This window comes from Siphateles boraxobius, unplaced genomic scaffold (genome assembly GCF_051911475.1).
Source record: "Siphateles boraxobius isolate OS27281-9 unplaced genomic scaffold, OSU_SipBor_1 5, whole genome shotgun sequence".
In the NCBI taxonomy this organism is placed as follows: Eukaryota; Metazoa; Chordata; class Actinopteri; order Cypriniformes; family Leuciscidae; genus Siphateles; species Siphateles boraxobius.
Window position 1 is genome coordinate 23834103 of NW_027509141.1, and position 14424 is coordinate 23848526.

Consider the following 14424-nt stretch of genomic DNA (forward strand, 5'->3'; position numbering starts at 1 on the left):
GACATTAATCCTTTGCATATGAATTTAGAAATGAAAAAGTTTAACCATAGTCAACAAAATAAAAAAAGCTGTCAAATTTATAATAATAATTAAATGACTAATGTTTTATCATTGGAAGCCTCTGTATCTTACAGTGGGCTCCACAAATATTGGCACCCTTGGTAAATATGAGCAAAACTCAGTCTTTCATTCAAGAAATTCACAAGAACCTAACCATTGATTAAAGAAAATAGTTTAAAAAGAAGAAAATATAAGCTAATACTTTTTTTTCAGAGGTCCGTGCTTGCCTTGTGGACTCTTTTTCAGCTCATTCCACAGGTTTTTTTATGGGGTTTGGATCATGGGACTGATATGTCCATGGCAAAACCTTCATCTGTGGTCAGTGAACTGGTGAGTTGTTTATATTGAGATGTGCTTTGGATCAATGTCATGCTGGAAGATCCAACCATGGCGCAGTTTAAGTTTCATGACAGGGTCAGTCGGGTTATGATTTAATATCTGCTTGTCCTTGATGATAAACTCTTATGATACTGTGTATCCTATCAAGTTGTCCAGGGTCTTTGGAAGAAAATTAGCCCTCCATCAATGCATTAAAGATTCACCACACAGTGGGGAAGTGGTTTTCTACATGGATATGTTTCTGTCTATACCAAACCCACATCTAGTGATTTTCTAAAAAGCTTTTAAAATGATTTTAGTGTTTTTTTTAAATGATTTTATATTTGTGGATATGTACTTCCTCATTATTATTCTGAGAAAAGGGGAAACGATATTAAACTCCAAGCCAGCAGGTGGCGATAAACATGTAGCACTTGTACCACTATGACATCCTGACCCCCCCCGCCCCCCCCCAACCCCCACCCAAAAAAAAAAACAGGAAATAGACAAGTAACTGCGTATTACTGCGACCGAAAACTGCAACATAAAACCCTCGTTCTCTGCTGTTGTTATTCTTCCACGCAAATAGACAACCATAACCCGAGGATTAAGGCTTTTATAAGCCTTGGAATTCTCCTCAAGTTCCGATTCAATAGCTGGGATGCATAATTTCCCTCTAAATTTTAGCTTGTTTAATGGCAGGTATTGGAAATTTCACAGTAAAAAGGAAGAGATATTTATTAGACATAGAAGTCCATTAAGCAACAGGCGAAGATTATTTACGCGGTCGTAAGAATCTGCAAGGGAGGCTTGTATTTTGGGTTTTTTTTTTTTTACATTTGAAGGTAATAGAGAGCTGTTTTTTCTCGAAATTTAGAGATTTTTATAGGTGCTTCTGTAGGGGACATCGAAGTTGAGATTCGGTTTTAACCCAGTATTGGCTTGTTGTTTCATATTTATAATTTTCGGCTTGTGCCGTATATTCTCCAAACTAACGTGCTAAACATTGTTTAGGTTTGATGTAACGGCAGAATAACTGGTCGATGGTTGTTTATCAAAGAGACTGACATCTAGTGTTAGTAAAGAGTTGTTGCAGTTCTGTCAATAAATATATATATTATAGTTGAATAAACCATGAAGCTCCTGGAAAACTCAAGTTTTGAGGCCATGAACAGTCTGCTCACTATTGAAACGGGAGACTGTAAGATAATTGGACGGTAAGTGCTGAATACTCGCTTTTATAAGTTAAAACTAAGAAAAGTGACATCCTTTCGAAAAACATTTGCCTATCTGAACACTGTCACATCACAAAGAGGAACTGAGTAAAGAACATGTTATTCACTCTGTTCTGGTACCTGATAGCACACGTACATCACAGAGAGATGTCTATTTGATGCGCGTTTACATCTAGAAGACGTAATGTTTAGAGTGTTTTCTCATCTGCAAAACGTCTATAGGACGTTTCCTGTCAGATGTCAAATAGACATATAGAAAATGTCGTTAAAGGGTTAGTTCACCCAAAAATGAAAATTATGTCATTAATGACTCACCCTCATGTCGTTCCAAGCCCGTAAGACCTCCGTTCATCTTCGGAACACAGTTTAAGATATTTTAGATTCAGTCCGAGAGCTTTTTGTCCCTCCATTGAAAATCTATGTACGGTATACTGTCCTTGTCCAGAAAGGCAATAAAGACATCATCAAAGTAGTCCACGTGACCTCAGTGGGTTAGTTAGAATTTTTTGAAGCATCGAAAATACATTTTGTTCCAAAAATAACAAAAACGACGACTTTATTCAGCATTGAATTCTCTTCCGGTTCTGTTGTCAATCCGCGTTCACGAGGCCAGTGACGCTGCTGACGTAAGACGCTGCTGAACTGTTATCTGGTGCGTCCGTGTATTCGGGTTTAAATAAATATGTCTGGTTAAAAAAAAAATGCAAGTCTTCCCCTGTGTCGAAATCCTTAGACATTAGGGGTGTGCCATATCGTACCGTCCACGATAATACCGGTATACATTTTTACATGATAAAAAAAGTGTCATATCGCGATATCAATGATATAGCGACGCGATGACGTATGGCGCATTTACGTTCCCTAACAACGCACAACAACAACACCTGTGTGAGCGCGAGAGCAGCCTGTCAGCCTCCGATGACGATTTAGCAATTTCACAAACAGCTTGAGTGTTCAGCGGGGCTGCGTTTAGGAGTCGGGACATGACTGAATGGTCTCTTGCACAATCGGGGCATCAGTGCATCGTAACTAAGCTTTATAATTTTCAAGTCTTCTTAATTCTTATCAGTTTAAACATTCAAGCGGTTTTAAACTATCCAGTAAGTTACTCGCGCACTCTCTGAGAGAGTTGCACTGCGTGCATACATAGAGTACAGCTCGCGAGAAACTAAAGTTATTTTTCGCGGATTATATCGCTTTAATGGGGGGGGGAAACGCAAAATTGTGTAAAACTTCCGGTCTTGGTAAGTATACTCATAAACACAGTCGGTTATAGGCTATATAAAACGCATGTGACAGACAGTAATGAAAACAGCAATGGATCCGTGCACTAGCTGTAAAAGTGACAGCAGCCATAGGCTATGCGTCTGTCATTCATGTTGTCGTCAAAACAACAAAAGATAGCTTTAATTGTAATGAATGAGAATTATTAGCCTATGTATTTAATTTAATCAGGAAACAGAACTAAAAGACTATGTGTTATTTTACATTTGATTACTTTATTATGTTTCTGTAGTATTTCTGAATACTGGTGTTAGACCTACACACATTTAACATTTAATTCAAAGATTGAAATAAAGCTTCCTTGTGTTGTGTAAACTCTTAACAACACAATTACCACATTGTAAAAACGCAATGAGTGAGCAAACATTCAGGCGAGATAAATATAATAAGAAAATTTACAACAACAACAAATAAAATGTCTATATCGTCATAAATAACATTATCGCAAATATTCTTGAAATATCGTGATATAATTTTGAGGCTATATCGCCCACCCCTATTAGACATGTTTGCAAAGATTTTGTTTACAGCGTGCGTCTCCTTCAGACTGTAAACGAAGCTCGGGCGCACCAGATAACACGTCAGCTCGTCTTACGTCAGCGGACTCATGAACGCGGATTGACAACAGAACCGGAAGAGAATACAATGCTGAATAAAGTCGTCGTTTTTGTTATTTTTGGAACAAAATGTATTTTCGATGCTTCAAAAAATTCTAACTAACCCCCTGAGGTCACATGGACTACTTTGATGATGTATTTATTGCCTTTCTGGACAAGGACAGTATACCGTACATAGATTTTCAATGGAGGGACAAAAAGCTCTCGGACTGAATCTAAAATATCTTAAACTGTGTTCCGAAGATGAACGGACGTCTTACGGGCTTGGAACGACATGAGGGTGAGTCATTAATGACATAATTTTCATTTTTGGGTGAACTAACCCTTCAAGGTGTTTATGATTTAGAATGTATGTTGAACTGACAACTTAAAGACGTCTATCAGATGTTAGTAAACAGCAGCTGCTTTCTAAATGAAGTGATCTTTAACAGACATCTGGAAGACGTACGTGTGCTATCTGTCATTTGCAGTATTTTATGATTGACAGACAGTGACTAGAGTTACACCCAGAAAAACCCTGTTGTGATGTGTTTCTAGTATTGAGAGCTACTCCTGTAAGATGGCAGGTGACGACAAGCAGATGTTTAAGCAGTTTTGTCAGGAGGGGCAGCCACACGTGCTGGAGGCTCTGTCTCCTCCGCAGAGCTCCGGAATCAGCCCCAACAAGTAAGTCCAAGTCTTTTCCAGAGGTATCGATAAGCATTTCATCAACCCTCTCAGGTACACACTGTACAAATATCTTCCAGAAGGCCATTGCGTGTTGATCGAAATATGTTGTGCTTTCAGACTGAGTCAGAGTTTGGATGATGGGGAGGGTCCTCTCTCGGATAAGTGCAGCAGAAAGACTCTCTTTTACTTGATCGCCACTCTCAATGAATCCTTCCGGCCAGACTATGACTTTAGTCGCACCAAAGGCCATGATTTCAGCAAGGAGCCCAGTGTTAATTGGGTAATTTTGACATGATCTAAAATGTAATTGTAAATTATAAAATGTAATTTAAAACTGACTATTAATAATAATAATAATGTTAATATCTGTGACCCTACAAAGATAAGGCATATATATATATATATATATATATATATATATATATATATATATATATATATATATATATATATATATATATAGTTAGAACAAAATGTATATATATATATACATATATGTGTATATATTAGTGGTCGACCGATATGGGTTTTGATGGCCAGTGCCGATATCTTAGAGAGCAGGGTGGCCGATATAAAGCCGATATTTATATATCAAACATAGATATATACACACACACACATATATATAATATATATATATATATATATATATATATATATATATACACACACACACACACACACACACTTTATATTTATATAAATCAATATTTAACAAATTAGATACATTTTATAAATATTTTAAAATATTTTAAATAAACATGCTTAGGCCCTATACTTTAGATGGCAACTTCTTGAATCTGCAATCCTATTACAGAATTTTTCACAAATAAAGTAATTGTTTAAAAATATGTGAATAAAAAGGAAGTAAACACTGTAAAAGGGGAACTCAGTAATCTGGTAATTTCATGTGCACTGAAAATCATATTTTTTTCACTTTGACTTTTGACAAGGTAACGCTAATTTTACATACAGCACACAATGAAAACGACATGAATATGACACAGTGGGCAACTGAATATAGAACAGCATATTTTAAAATGAAGGATTTAAAGTTTTTCGATCGCGTCTCCTGTGAAGCTGATCTTCTGTTCGCATTCACTCACTGCGCACGGACCGTCACTCGCAGGAACACGTTTATGCAGGCTACAAATGCACACTTCACAAGATATCACAGCTGGATTTGATTAAATCTGCAAGGTTTGTAAAATTAAATGTTTATTAGATATTCAGAGATTTGTGTAAATTATGTAGATGCGCATTTGCTGAATGTTGACATAAATGAGAAAGTATTTTAGCCTGATTGTTTGCCTTTTCGGTTACAAATAATATAAAAGCAAACGCATTACTTTTTCGCATACCATTTACTTTCTTTGATTACCAGATCTGTAGCCACCGGTTCTGTCTAACAAAGTATTAGATATGACTGACAGAGAGACGGAGAATGTGAGTGAGCGCTGTGTGATCAGATTCAGGCGCTGCCCTTCTCTTCTCAGGGACTGGTGTTCTCAGCGCCGCCCGTCAAAATAAAAGTCTGCAGCGCCGTCAAAATAAAAGTCCCGCTTCCAACACATCGGCCAATCAGAAAAACTTATCGGCCGGTGCCGATATTTAAAAAAAAGCCAAATATCGGCCGATATATCGGTCGACCACTAGTATATATCCAGTTAAACAAATTCACTGTTTGCATTTAAATAGGCAAATGCTTAAGAGTCTATGACTGTATCGTTATTGCGGTCAGTATTGTGTTTCTTACATGTTATATTGTTGCCTATAGTTCTTCTAAGCCTAATTAATGGTCTGTGTTGCTTTTTAGTAATTTAGAATTTTTATTTTATTTTATTTCCATCAAGAGGTGCATACATTTTTGGTCAAGATCTTGTATTGTCAATGCAAGAGTCAAGCACTCTGTAAAGTCCACTCCAGCACATCCCAAAGACTTTCAATGAATTCAAGGTCTGGACTCCGAGGTGCCAATTCATGTGTGAAAATGATTCTTCATGCTCCCTCCCAACCATTCTATCACAATTTGAGCCTGATGCATCTTGACAATTGTCATCGTGTAATATGGCCATGATGAATTCCTACATGCTTGTTTAAAAAATTAAAGCTACACATTCTATCAATTAGGGTTAGAAGCACTGTTGCCACACACATTAAATGCTAGAAACGTAATAAACAGCGCAATTATGATCCAATCATAGACTCTTAAGCTCTTAAATCCAAACAGCGACTTTTTTTGTCCGGGCAGTGTATATATATCAGTCAATTTAAATCAGTTATGTTCACTTGGATGTTAACACAATAAAAACGAGGTTCATTAAATGGTTAATTTTTGCGCAGGTGTTTAATGCAGTGAACAGCAGTTTGTCTGCTGCTGCGGGCGAGGCGTACAGTCACCTACAGCCTCAGTTATGGGAAGCGCTAGACAAGGAGATCAGCCTTGCTGAATGTGACATATACAGGTAGATATACTGCTTTCAAAACCCATGTTCAACTTGATGATTGCTTTTGACATTTTCAGTGGTGTTTGTTTGAATAATACATCATTAAATTGTGATGCATGTTCATTCAAGTTCTGATTGGATTCTGTGACAGTTACAATCCTGACCTGGATTCAGACCCATATGGGGAAGAAGGCAACCTGTGGTCCTTCAACTACTTCTTTTATAACAAAAGACTGAAGAGGATTGTGTTCTTTACGTGCCGTTCTGTCAGGTGAGGGTCTGTATGTCAGAGATAAAGCAATTCAGCATGAATGTATGAAAAAGGTATCAGAATTTATTTATTTTTTGTGAAGAAATTAAAACTTTTATTCAGCAAGGACACATTAAAGTGACAGTAAGACATTTATAATGATACAAAAAAATCCATTTCAAATAAATTTCTATTAAAGAATCCTGACAAAATGTATCATGGTTTCCACAAGAATATTAAGCAGCATAACGGTTTTCAACATTGATAATAATAATAAATATTTCTTGAGCACCAAATCAGCATATTAGAATGATTTCTGAAGGATCATGCGACGCTAAACTGGAAATAATCAGAAATCACTGGAATAAATTATATTTTAAAAATAGAAAACCGTTATTTTAATCATTTCTCTCATTATTACAGTTTTTACTGTATTTTTGATTGAATGCATGCAGCCTTAGTGATCATAAGAGATTTGTTTCAAAAACATCTTACAGACCTTTTAAATAGTTGTGTATATATACAATACAGTATTGCTATTATTCTTATTTTATTAAATATCTTATGAATCTAAGGCTTGGCAGGTCCAACCCGAAAACATTTCAATGACCTTTGATTTCTGTGTATTTGTCCTTTAGTCTTTTCATGGCTCCACGAGACTCTGGCATCGGCACAGAATTAGATCTGGAATTGGATGAGGGCAGCTATGAGGAAGAGGGGAACATGGATGAAGAGAGGTGAGGAACATAATTATTTATTATCACTTCTCCAGGAAGTACTGCATCACTAACACCCACACTCTTGCTTTATCATCATTAAGATTTGACTGCCAAATGACTGCTAATAAACCACGTGGTTTCAGTGTATTTGCTAGTGAAGGGTTAAAAACCAAATTTACATTGCAGTGTATCTTAAGACTATATTATTCTGATATTACCAGCCTTTCATTTCATCAGTGATAGATTGATTGATCTTTCCTCAGGAATGGTGCACTGTGTGCCTGGTGAATCACTCATCCCTGTCCTCTGAAGACCGCAATCTCTTGCCTGAGTTTTTATGCCTGTTATTCTTTTCTGTTGTTTATGTGTTCAATTTTATATTGTTGGTCATTTCTTAGGAATGGAGAGATGTTGTAATCCAGAGATTTTCAAGTGCTGTTTATTGCACTTTAACATTTTCCTTTACTTCATTGCATTCACTAGACTTACCTCTGACACCGGCCTTTGAGGGAACCAGTGTGATGTGTGTTGGGATATTTTTACTGTCTTGTTTGTTTTTTTTAATCTCAAATGATGTCTTTTCTTATTTGTCTCTGAGTGTAAGTTGAATTATGCTGGTTTTATTCTTCCTGTCTTCCTGTCCAATATTTCCAGTAGTTTTTATGTCTCCATAAATGTCACAGTATTTCCACTAGGTGGCATATTTCAACATCTCATCATCTTTGCCCCCTGTCTCTAGTTACTCTTTACTGGCCCTTTGAGCATAGTTCACATTTAAATGTTTAAATCCAGTTTCCATATTTGTTAGGCCTACACGTGCTCATAACTCATATTTTTGTCTAGTTTTCAATTCTTTTTTTCTATAAATGAGAGTAGATCTAAATATTCATGTTTGTTTTTAGGCATTAATACATTTTCCTGAAACTTTTTTGCCCCAGAATTCTTTTTTTAAACAGATAGCAGGATAAACATTGCCCAGTAGATTTATTAATGTTGACATACGGAACAACTTCCCCTTTTGGTTTTGCCCCTAAAGATAATAAAAATGTAAAAGAAAAACCGTGATGGGTCTGTCAAGTAACATTTTTATAAAGCTAACATGATTTTGTGGAAGGATATTACGGTAGATATTATGACCTATAAGAGTGGGTGTCAGTGAACTTTATTGTATCTCGTTTGACATAGTACAGCTTGATGTTGAAAGAATTTGTTTGATTAGCTTCATCTACTGTGGCTTGAATAATACCTTCTCACGATGAGCTCTGTAGTTCGTATTGTCCACTGTTGTTGGAGGGCCTCTTGAATATCTGGCCATATGTGGTAATCTTTCTGAATTCCTTTTTCAGATTTGACAGTGACCCATCTATGTTTGTAATTTCAAGCACTTTGATATATTACAGAGTTGAGCCAGTATATGAACAGAGATGCAAGATCACTTTTTGTTGTTGCATACATTATTTCTACACATGTTTTTAGAGTACAGTCCTCCAAAAGTACCAGGATGAGCCCAACTAGATACAGATTAATGCATTAACATGTCCTCCTTGGCAGCTTAAAACATTTGTATAAATTTACTTTTAAAGAGCATTTATGTTATTTCCAAAATGCTGTGTCAAATAAATATCTACTGACTTAATGTGCACTGATTGCGATTTTTATTGGGGAAAAAACCTTGCTGGGCTCCAAAAGTACTGCTGTACAGATCTAGGCTGAATGTCAACATGATTATTTTAGCATCATTAATCAGACCACATCTAGCAATATAGTATTTTTCATTTTATTTGTACTGGCAACAACAAAATACTTGTTTGTGTGTACGTCACCCCTTGAAACAACAACAACACATGTAGTGTCCACTTCTTGCTAGTAATAAAAAGATATCTACAAAATGACAAGTACTTTACCGAGAAAAAAAAAAAAGGTCAAAGCATTGCATGCAGGCATCACAAACGATAACGTATGTAAAGCCTTTGTTTAGCTCGACAGGCACACCTCTAAACCATTATATGGACGTTTCCTGTGGCGCATGACGTGCTCCACTTCCCTTCAGGGTCAAACCTGCTCTACAGCACAAATACACAGTTTAACAGACATTTACAAAAGAGAATCGCAGAAAACACAGAACCATTTTGAATTCTTCACATGAAAAGGAAACATGAGCGCTTGTGCTAACCCGTTGCAGATACATGCGCTCAGAGGGAACTCAAATCTTTGGTACTTCAACAAAGTCCAAATCTAACAACATCAGCTGTTTTACTGGAAAAAAAGGCACTTTAAATAGTCAAATCTGTGTTTTCCACTGCAAAAATATGTAAACATTACATAAAGGCACGAAGTGTGCATCAAGTATACCAGGAGTTAAGTTAGAGGTACTTTAATTTTGTACAATGGGAAATCCATGCACTGATTAGACAATACTGATGTTAAAATTGTGTGCACGAGCCTCGTGATTTTCTGTGCTGTGAACGAACATCTGCTAGGAAAGAGTTTTCAGCAGCAGCACTTTGCACTCCGTGTGTCATTTTCTTGAAGAGATCACCACTAATGGATATTTTCAGAGGTAAGAAACAGTCACTTCTGTTTGTAAAGACTACAAGGTCAGTCTCTGGCCTGTCCCGAACACCTCAGCAGTTTCTCACTGCTGTAAACCACAGTTTATAGAATCTGTTCCATTCGATGCCCTTGAGCTCTGCATACCTTGTGAGGTAAAATCTCTCTCTTTATAGAGTCCACTCCCCCTGATTGTGGGTAAACAGAATGAAGAATGCTCATTAATAGTCTCCAGTCTCATTCGGTTCAAAATCGGGGACCACCTGATCCGTCGAGTGTCTGGTGCTGGAGTGCTGGCTGAGGGATACATTGTTGTTACAGTGGAGCCACGGGTGGAGAAGTATATCTCCAGCCTCAAGCCTCTCTGAGGGAGATTTCCTCAGCATGCAGTACACCAGTGACTTAGCCCTGGGCGAAAGAGCCTCCGGGATGGTAAACGCACCCCTGCGAATTTTGCTGAACAGTGCTGTGGGTTCCACGTCCTGAAAAGGGTAACGTCCTACTAGCATGGTGTAGAGAACAACGCCAAGGCTCCATACGTCAGCAGCCTTCCCTGAGTACGAGTGCCGTGCGTTTAAGATCTCCGGGCCCACGTAGGCCGGACAGCCATGTTTGTCCGTCAGCGAATCATCGTTCCCGTTAAGAAGACAGGAGTCCTCCAGGTTTTGCAAGACAAGCTTTGTTCTGAGGAAACGAAAGAACATCTATCAGTCACCTGATAACTAGGTCCAACGTTAATGAAAATATTTGACAGATGAGCAAGATAAGGTAAAATCTATATACAGCTTTGAACTAGTACGCATATAAAAAATATATATATATTAAAATATTATATTTTAATTTAGTTATACATTGTAACAGTATATTATACATTTTATAATTATTTTACTTTTTTTTAATGGTAAATAAAAAAACAACATTGTTTATTCCTGAATACTATACATTTAAAATTTAACAACTTTGTAGAATTCAAAAGTCATCTTGTTACACATGTACACTGACAATAAAAAGTAAGAATGCACCAATAATAAGTGGATTATTTTCATGCCATGACTGATAAATAAATTACCAATATAAAGGTCTATAATGTTCAAATAAATTTCAAATTAAATACAAAAAAACCTAATCATTTGAAATACCACAACTGAATTTAGGCATTACATCTATAATGTACAGTATATAAAACGGATATTAACTTTCAGATTTGCTAAAGATTACATTAAATAATATTATTAAATTATTAGTACTTAAAATTTAGTTGGTGTCAGATGACAAAAAAAAGTAATAAAAAATAGTGAAAATGAGCACCCACAATTGATTATTGGCCAGTTTAGATTGAATAATGTCAGAGGAAAAAAATATATTTGCTTTTTGTCATCGAATATCATGCATCCCTACTATCAAGAGGTGATATGACTTGACTAACTAGCAATTAAAAAAATGAAATTGAGTTACTGACCTCTGTGGATCGGTGAACACAAACTTGCGCAGTTTAAGGTCTCTTAAAATGACGCCGTTCTCATGACAGTGCGCGACCGCGGCTGCCATTTGTCCGAACAGGCGCACTGCCTCATCCTCCTGCAGCCTCTTACAGGTGCGCACGTACGAGTGCATGTCTCCATAGTTACGCTCGAAGAATATGTACACGTTGTTCTCCCCGAGCACCAGCTCTGAAATCTTGCAGATGTTGCTGTGTGGAAGCAGACGTGTGTAGGGTGCGATGAACTCGTGATATTTCTTTATGGAAAACACCTGGTGGGAACATACCAAAACAAAATGATTTTTGATCCTTCATTAAATAAAAGTTCCAGAACTTATATTAATACAAAATATTTAAAATCCACTATAATGAGGAATCTATGCTCACTTTGCATGTGTACTCCTGTTCTGTGACCTGATGAACAGCTCTAAATGTCTGCGCTCCTTCTGTGGCCTCCAGCAGGATGTAGGGTCCGATGCGTGAGACGTGGTGGTCCTCGGACCCCGGCTGCTCAATGCTCTGGGACAGGGGGCGAAGACAGGGCGCGAGACCCGGGGAAGGAGGCTGGCTGAGCCGGCGGCGCTTGCATTTGAAGGTGTCAGTGTTGTGAGAGTCCTCAAAGTCTACTCGCTTCAGTCGCAGTGGAGGTGTAGGAGTTGACAGGTTCATACTCATCTGTGACAAAAACAAGTGAGTGTAAGTTCATGACCTTGTGACAGCATAACTTAACATACCATAAATGCTGATTGGATGAAGAATGCAGAGTCAATGCACAAAGGTGACATGAAAAATTGATTAAATTAGTACATTTGATTATTGCACTACACTTGAACACTAAGTAGGCCTAGCCGTGGGATAATAACTCACTAACTAACTAAACAAGAATGGGTGGTTCAATAATGTGTAACGAGAGGAGGTAATTTATAACTATGAATGACTATGTGACGGTGAGCAGTGTTGCTTGATCATACTGACTCAAGTTCCTTTCGAAATTCTGTTTGGCGCCTGTGAGTCATACAAGTGTTTAAGTTATTACACATTCAAGCGTACGTCATAGAATGACGTATCCCAGTTTCTTCCACTTCACTATTTTTAAACTAACTTTTATATTCAAATAGCTTATTAGTAGAATTTTCTCGTCAGAAATTATAAAACTACATTGAGTAATCATATGCGGGTACGAGGTTTCAGAACTCGATTCCGATCATGTCGGATTCGAACCTAAATCTCCTGATCAAGTAGTTCTCAGTGCAATATGCGTGAACCACTGCGCCACAACTCGGAGTCAAGAAAAGTAACCTATAAAATTACTAACAGAATAGCCTATGCTCAAAAATGCTCAGTAAATAGAATGCGAAGTGCAAGTTGACGGAGTTCAAACAATATGCGCAGCCTGCAACATAGGCTATTTAAAGTTTAACCACCAAAATGTTTCTCAATACTCGTTTAAATGGGAAAGTAGATCAATAAATGACATTAATCGTAAGGAAACTTGGTTGGAAAGTATGAAGTAGTGATTTCAAGAAGTTAAGGTGACGCTTGAAGTCTGACTTACCTCGCTGCTTTAGACAAAGGACCCGCTCCTCTCCAAAACAGAACAATGAAAACTAGGCGCACTTAGTTCTGTCTACTTGTCAGAGAACATTTCCACCGGGGAAAAACATAAAATATAACGAAATGAACACTATGAAACTGTCAACTGTAGTTAAGTATCGGCATAAGAAAGATAATGTTGTTTCAGTGAATGCAGAATAAATATGAGTTGGTTTACACGGACGCGCGTGCCTTATACAGTAATGTTAGTTGATTTGTAAAGAGTCTCCGGTTTCAATGTGTTCTGCAGATATTCGTGCATTTAGCTTCTTTTCACAGGTAATCTTTCTTCTTTGTCCTTGAAGTTGAGCAAATTGATACTTGTGAGTCTGACGACAACACCAAGAGCTCTTCAGTTGTTGGCACGAATGTCTTTGTTCCTTATTCCCGCTGAATGAAGGCGTCCTGAATGGACAATATTTCCTTGGATGTAAGTTTTCACTAAAAGTCCTTTGGTCGGATGAAGTTTGAGATAATTCACGATGAGAATCGGACAAATAAAACTTGATAAGCAGCAGTTAAACGTACTTTTCTGGAAGTTTTGCGATAGCCTACGACAAAAAATGAATTGCCTGAAGAAAGTTGAACTAGAGAATCCGAGTTGGTGGCAGCGTAGAAATGGATTAATTAGTCCTTTAGTTCCTATTTTGTTGCTGCAGAAATAAAGGTCCCCTTAGTAATGAGATCACAAATCAGACGTGGCCCCTCAGCCTGACCGTCCGACTGTAAAGTCTCAATTTGGCTGGGCACGTCTAATATGCTCGGTGTGTTACACCAGCCTGATTCGATGATGCTGTTCTTAGTAAGATTGCTACATATTTGCTCCGCCCATCGGGTCTGACGACATCTAGTACCGAGCTTCGCAATAGTACGCACTACTGTTGAAGTTTGCTAGGGCTGGATTGCAAACACAAAGCGTGGCATTTCATGGAAATGGTTAGTCAATTTTACACTGTAGCCTAAACACCTCTGATTTGACAATAATATCTCAACAGAGTCTAAAAGCAGCGAATATTTTTGTGCACATTGTAGTCTGCTATCAACAGCCTACTTTTGAAATTCGACGGCGAGGGAAAATATTCAAAACAATGTGATAGATAGATCGTGTAAATATACATTAAAGCCAGCGAAAACCGTGCTAGCCTATACGTTAAGTCTGTCCTTCTTACTGTTGTGAAGATTAATGCCCCACCCCTGTATGA

The 14424-nt window shown here is 37.5% G+C and overlaps 2 protein-coding genes across 2 annotated transcripts; one reads left to right on the forward strand and one right to left on the reverse strand.

The window, feature by feature from the left end:
* The first annotated feature begins 856 nt into the window (after positions 1–856).
* maf1a (MAF1 homolog, negative regulator of RNA polymerase III a) lies at positions 857–9235 on the forward strand. Its single transcript, XM_077203417.1, has 7 exons — positions 857–1595; positions 4052–4180; positions 4301–4463; positions 6527–6648; positions 6782–6901; positions 7519–7617; positions 7863–9235. The coding sequence occupies exons 1-7, from the start codon at positions 1513–1515 to the stop codon at positions 7885–7887; spliced, it is 741 nt and encodes a 246-aa protein (XP_077059532.1). The 5' UTR covers positions 857–1512; the 3' UTR covers positions 7888–9235.
* A 127-nt stretch (positions 9236–9362) lies between these two features.
* On the reverse strand, positions 9363–14061 carry trib3 (tribbles pseudokinase 3). The gene is made up of 4 exons (XM_077203416.1): positions 13185–14061; positions 12017–12304; positions 11609–11901; positions 9363–10833 (listed from the first exon to the last, which is right to left on the reverse strand). The coding sequence occupies exons 2-4, from the start codon at positions 12302–12304 to the stop codon at positions 10371–10373; spliced, it is 1044 nt and encodes a 347-aa protein (XP_077059531.1). The 5' UTR covers positions 13185–14061; the 3' UTR covers positions 9363–10370.
* Positions 14062–14424: the final 363 nt, after the last annotated feature.

Coding starts and splice junctions, on each gene's coding strand:
- maf1a (XM_077203417.1), top strand. CDS start 1,513: ATGAAGCTCCTGGAAAACTCAAGTTTTGAGGCCATGAACAGTCTGCTC. Junction 4,464..6,526: donor AGGAGCCCAGTGTTAATTGG/GTAATTTTGACA, acceptor ATTTTTGCGCAG/GTGTTTAATGCAGTGAACAG. Junction 6,902..7,518: donor TTTACGTGCCGTTCTGTCAG/GTGAGGGTCTGT, acceptor TTTGTCCTTTAG/TCTTTTCATGGCTCCACGAG.
- trib3 (XM_077203416.1), bottom strand. CDS start 12,304: ATGAGTATGAACCTGTCAACTCCTACACCTCCACTGCGACTGAAGCGA. Junction 11,902..12,016: donor AACAGGAGTACACATGCAAA/GTGAGCATAGAT, acceptor TGTTCCCACCAG/GTGTTTTCCATAAAGAAATA. Junction 10,834..11,608: donor GTGTTCACCGATCCACAGAG/GTCAGTAACTCA, acceptor TCGTTTCCTCAG/AACAAAGCTTGTCTTGCAAA.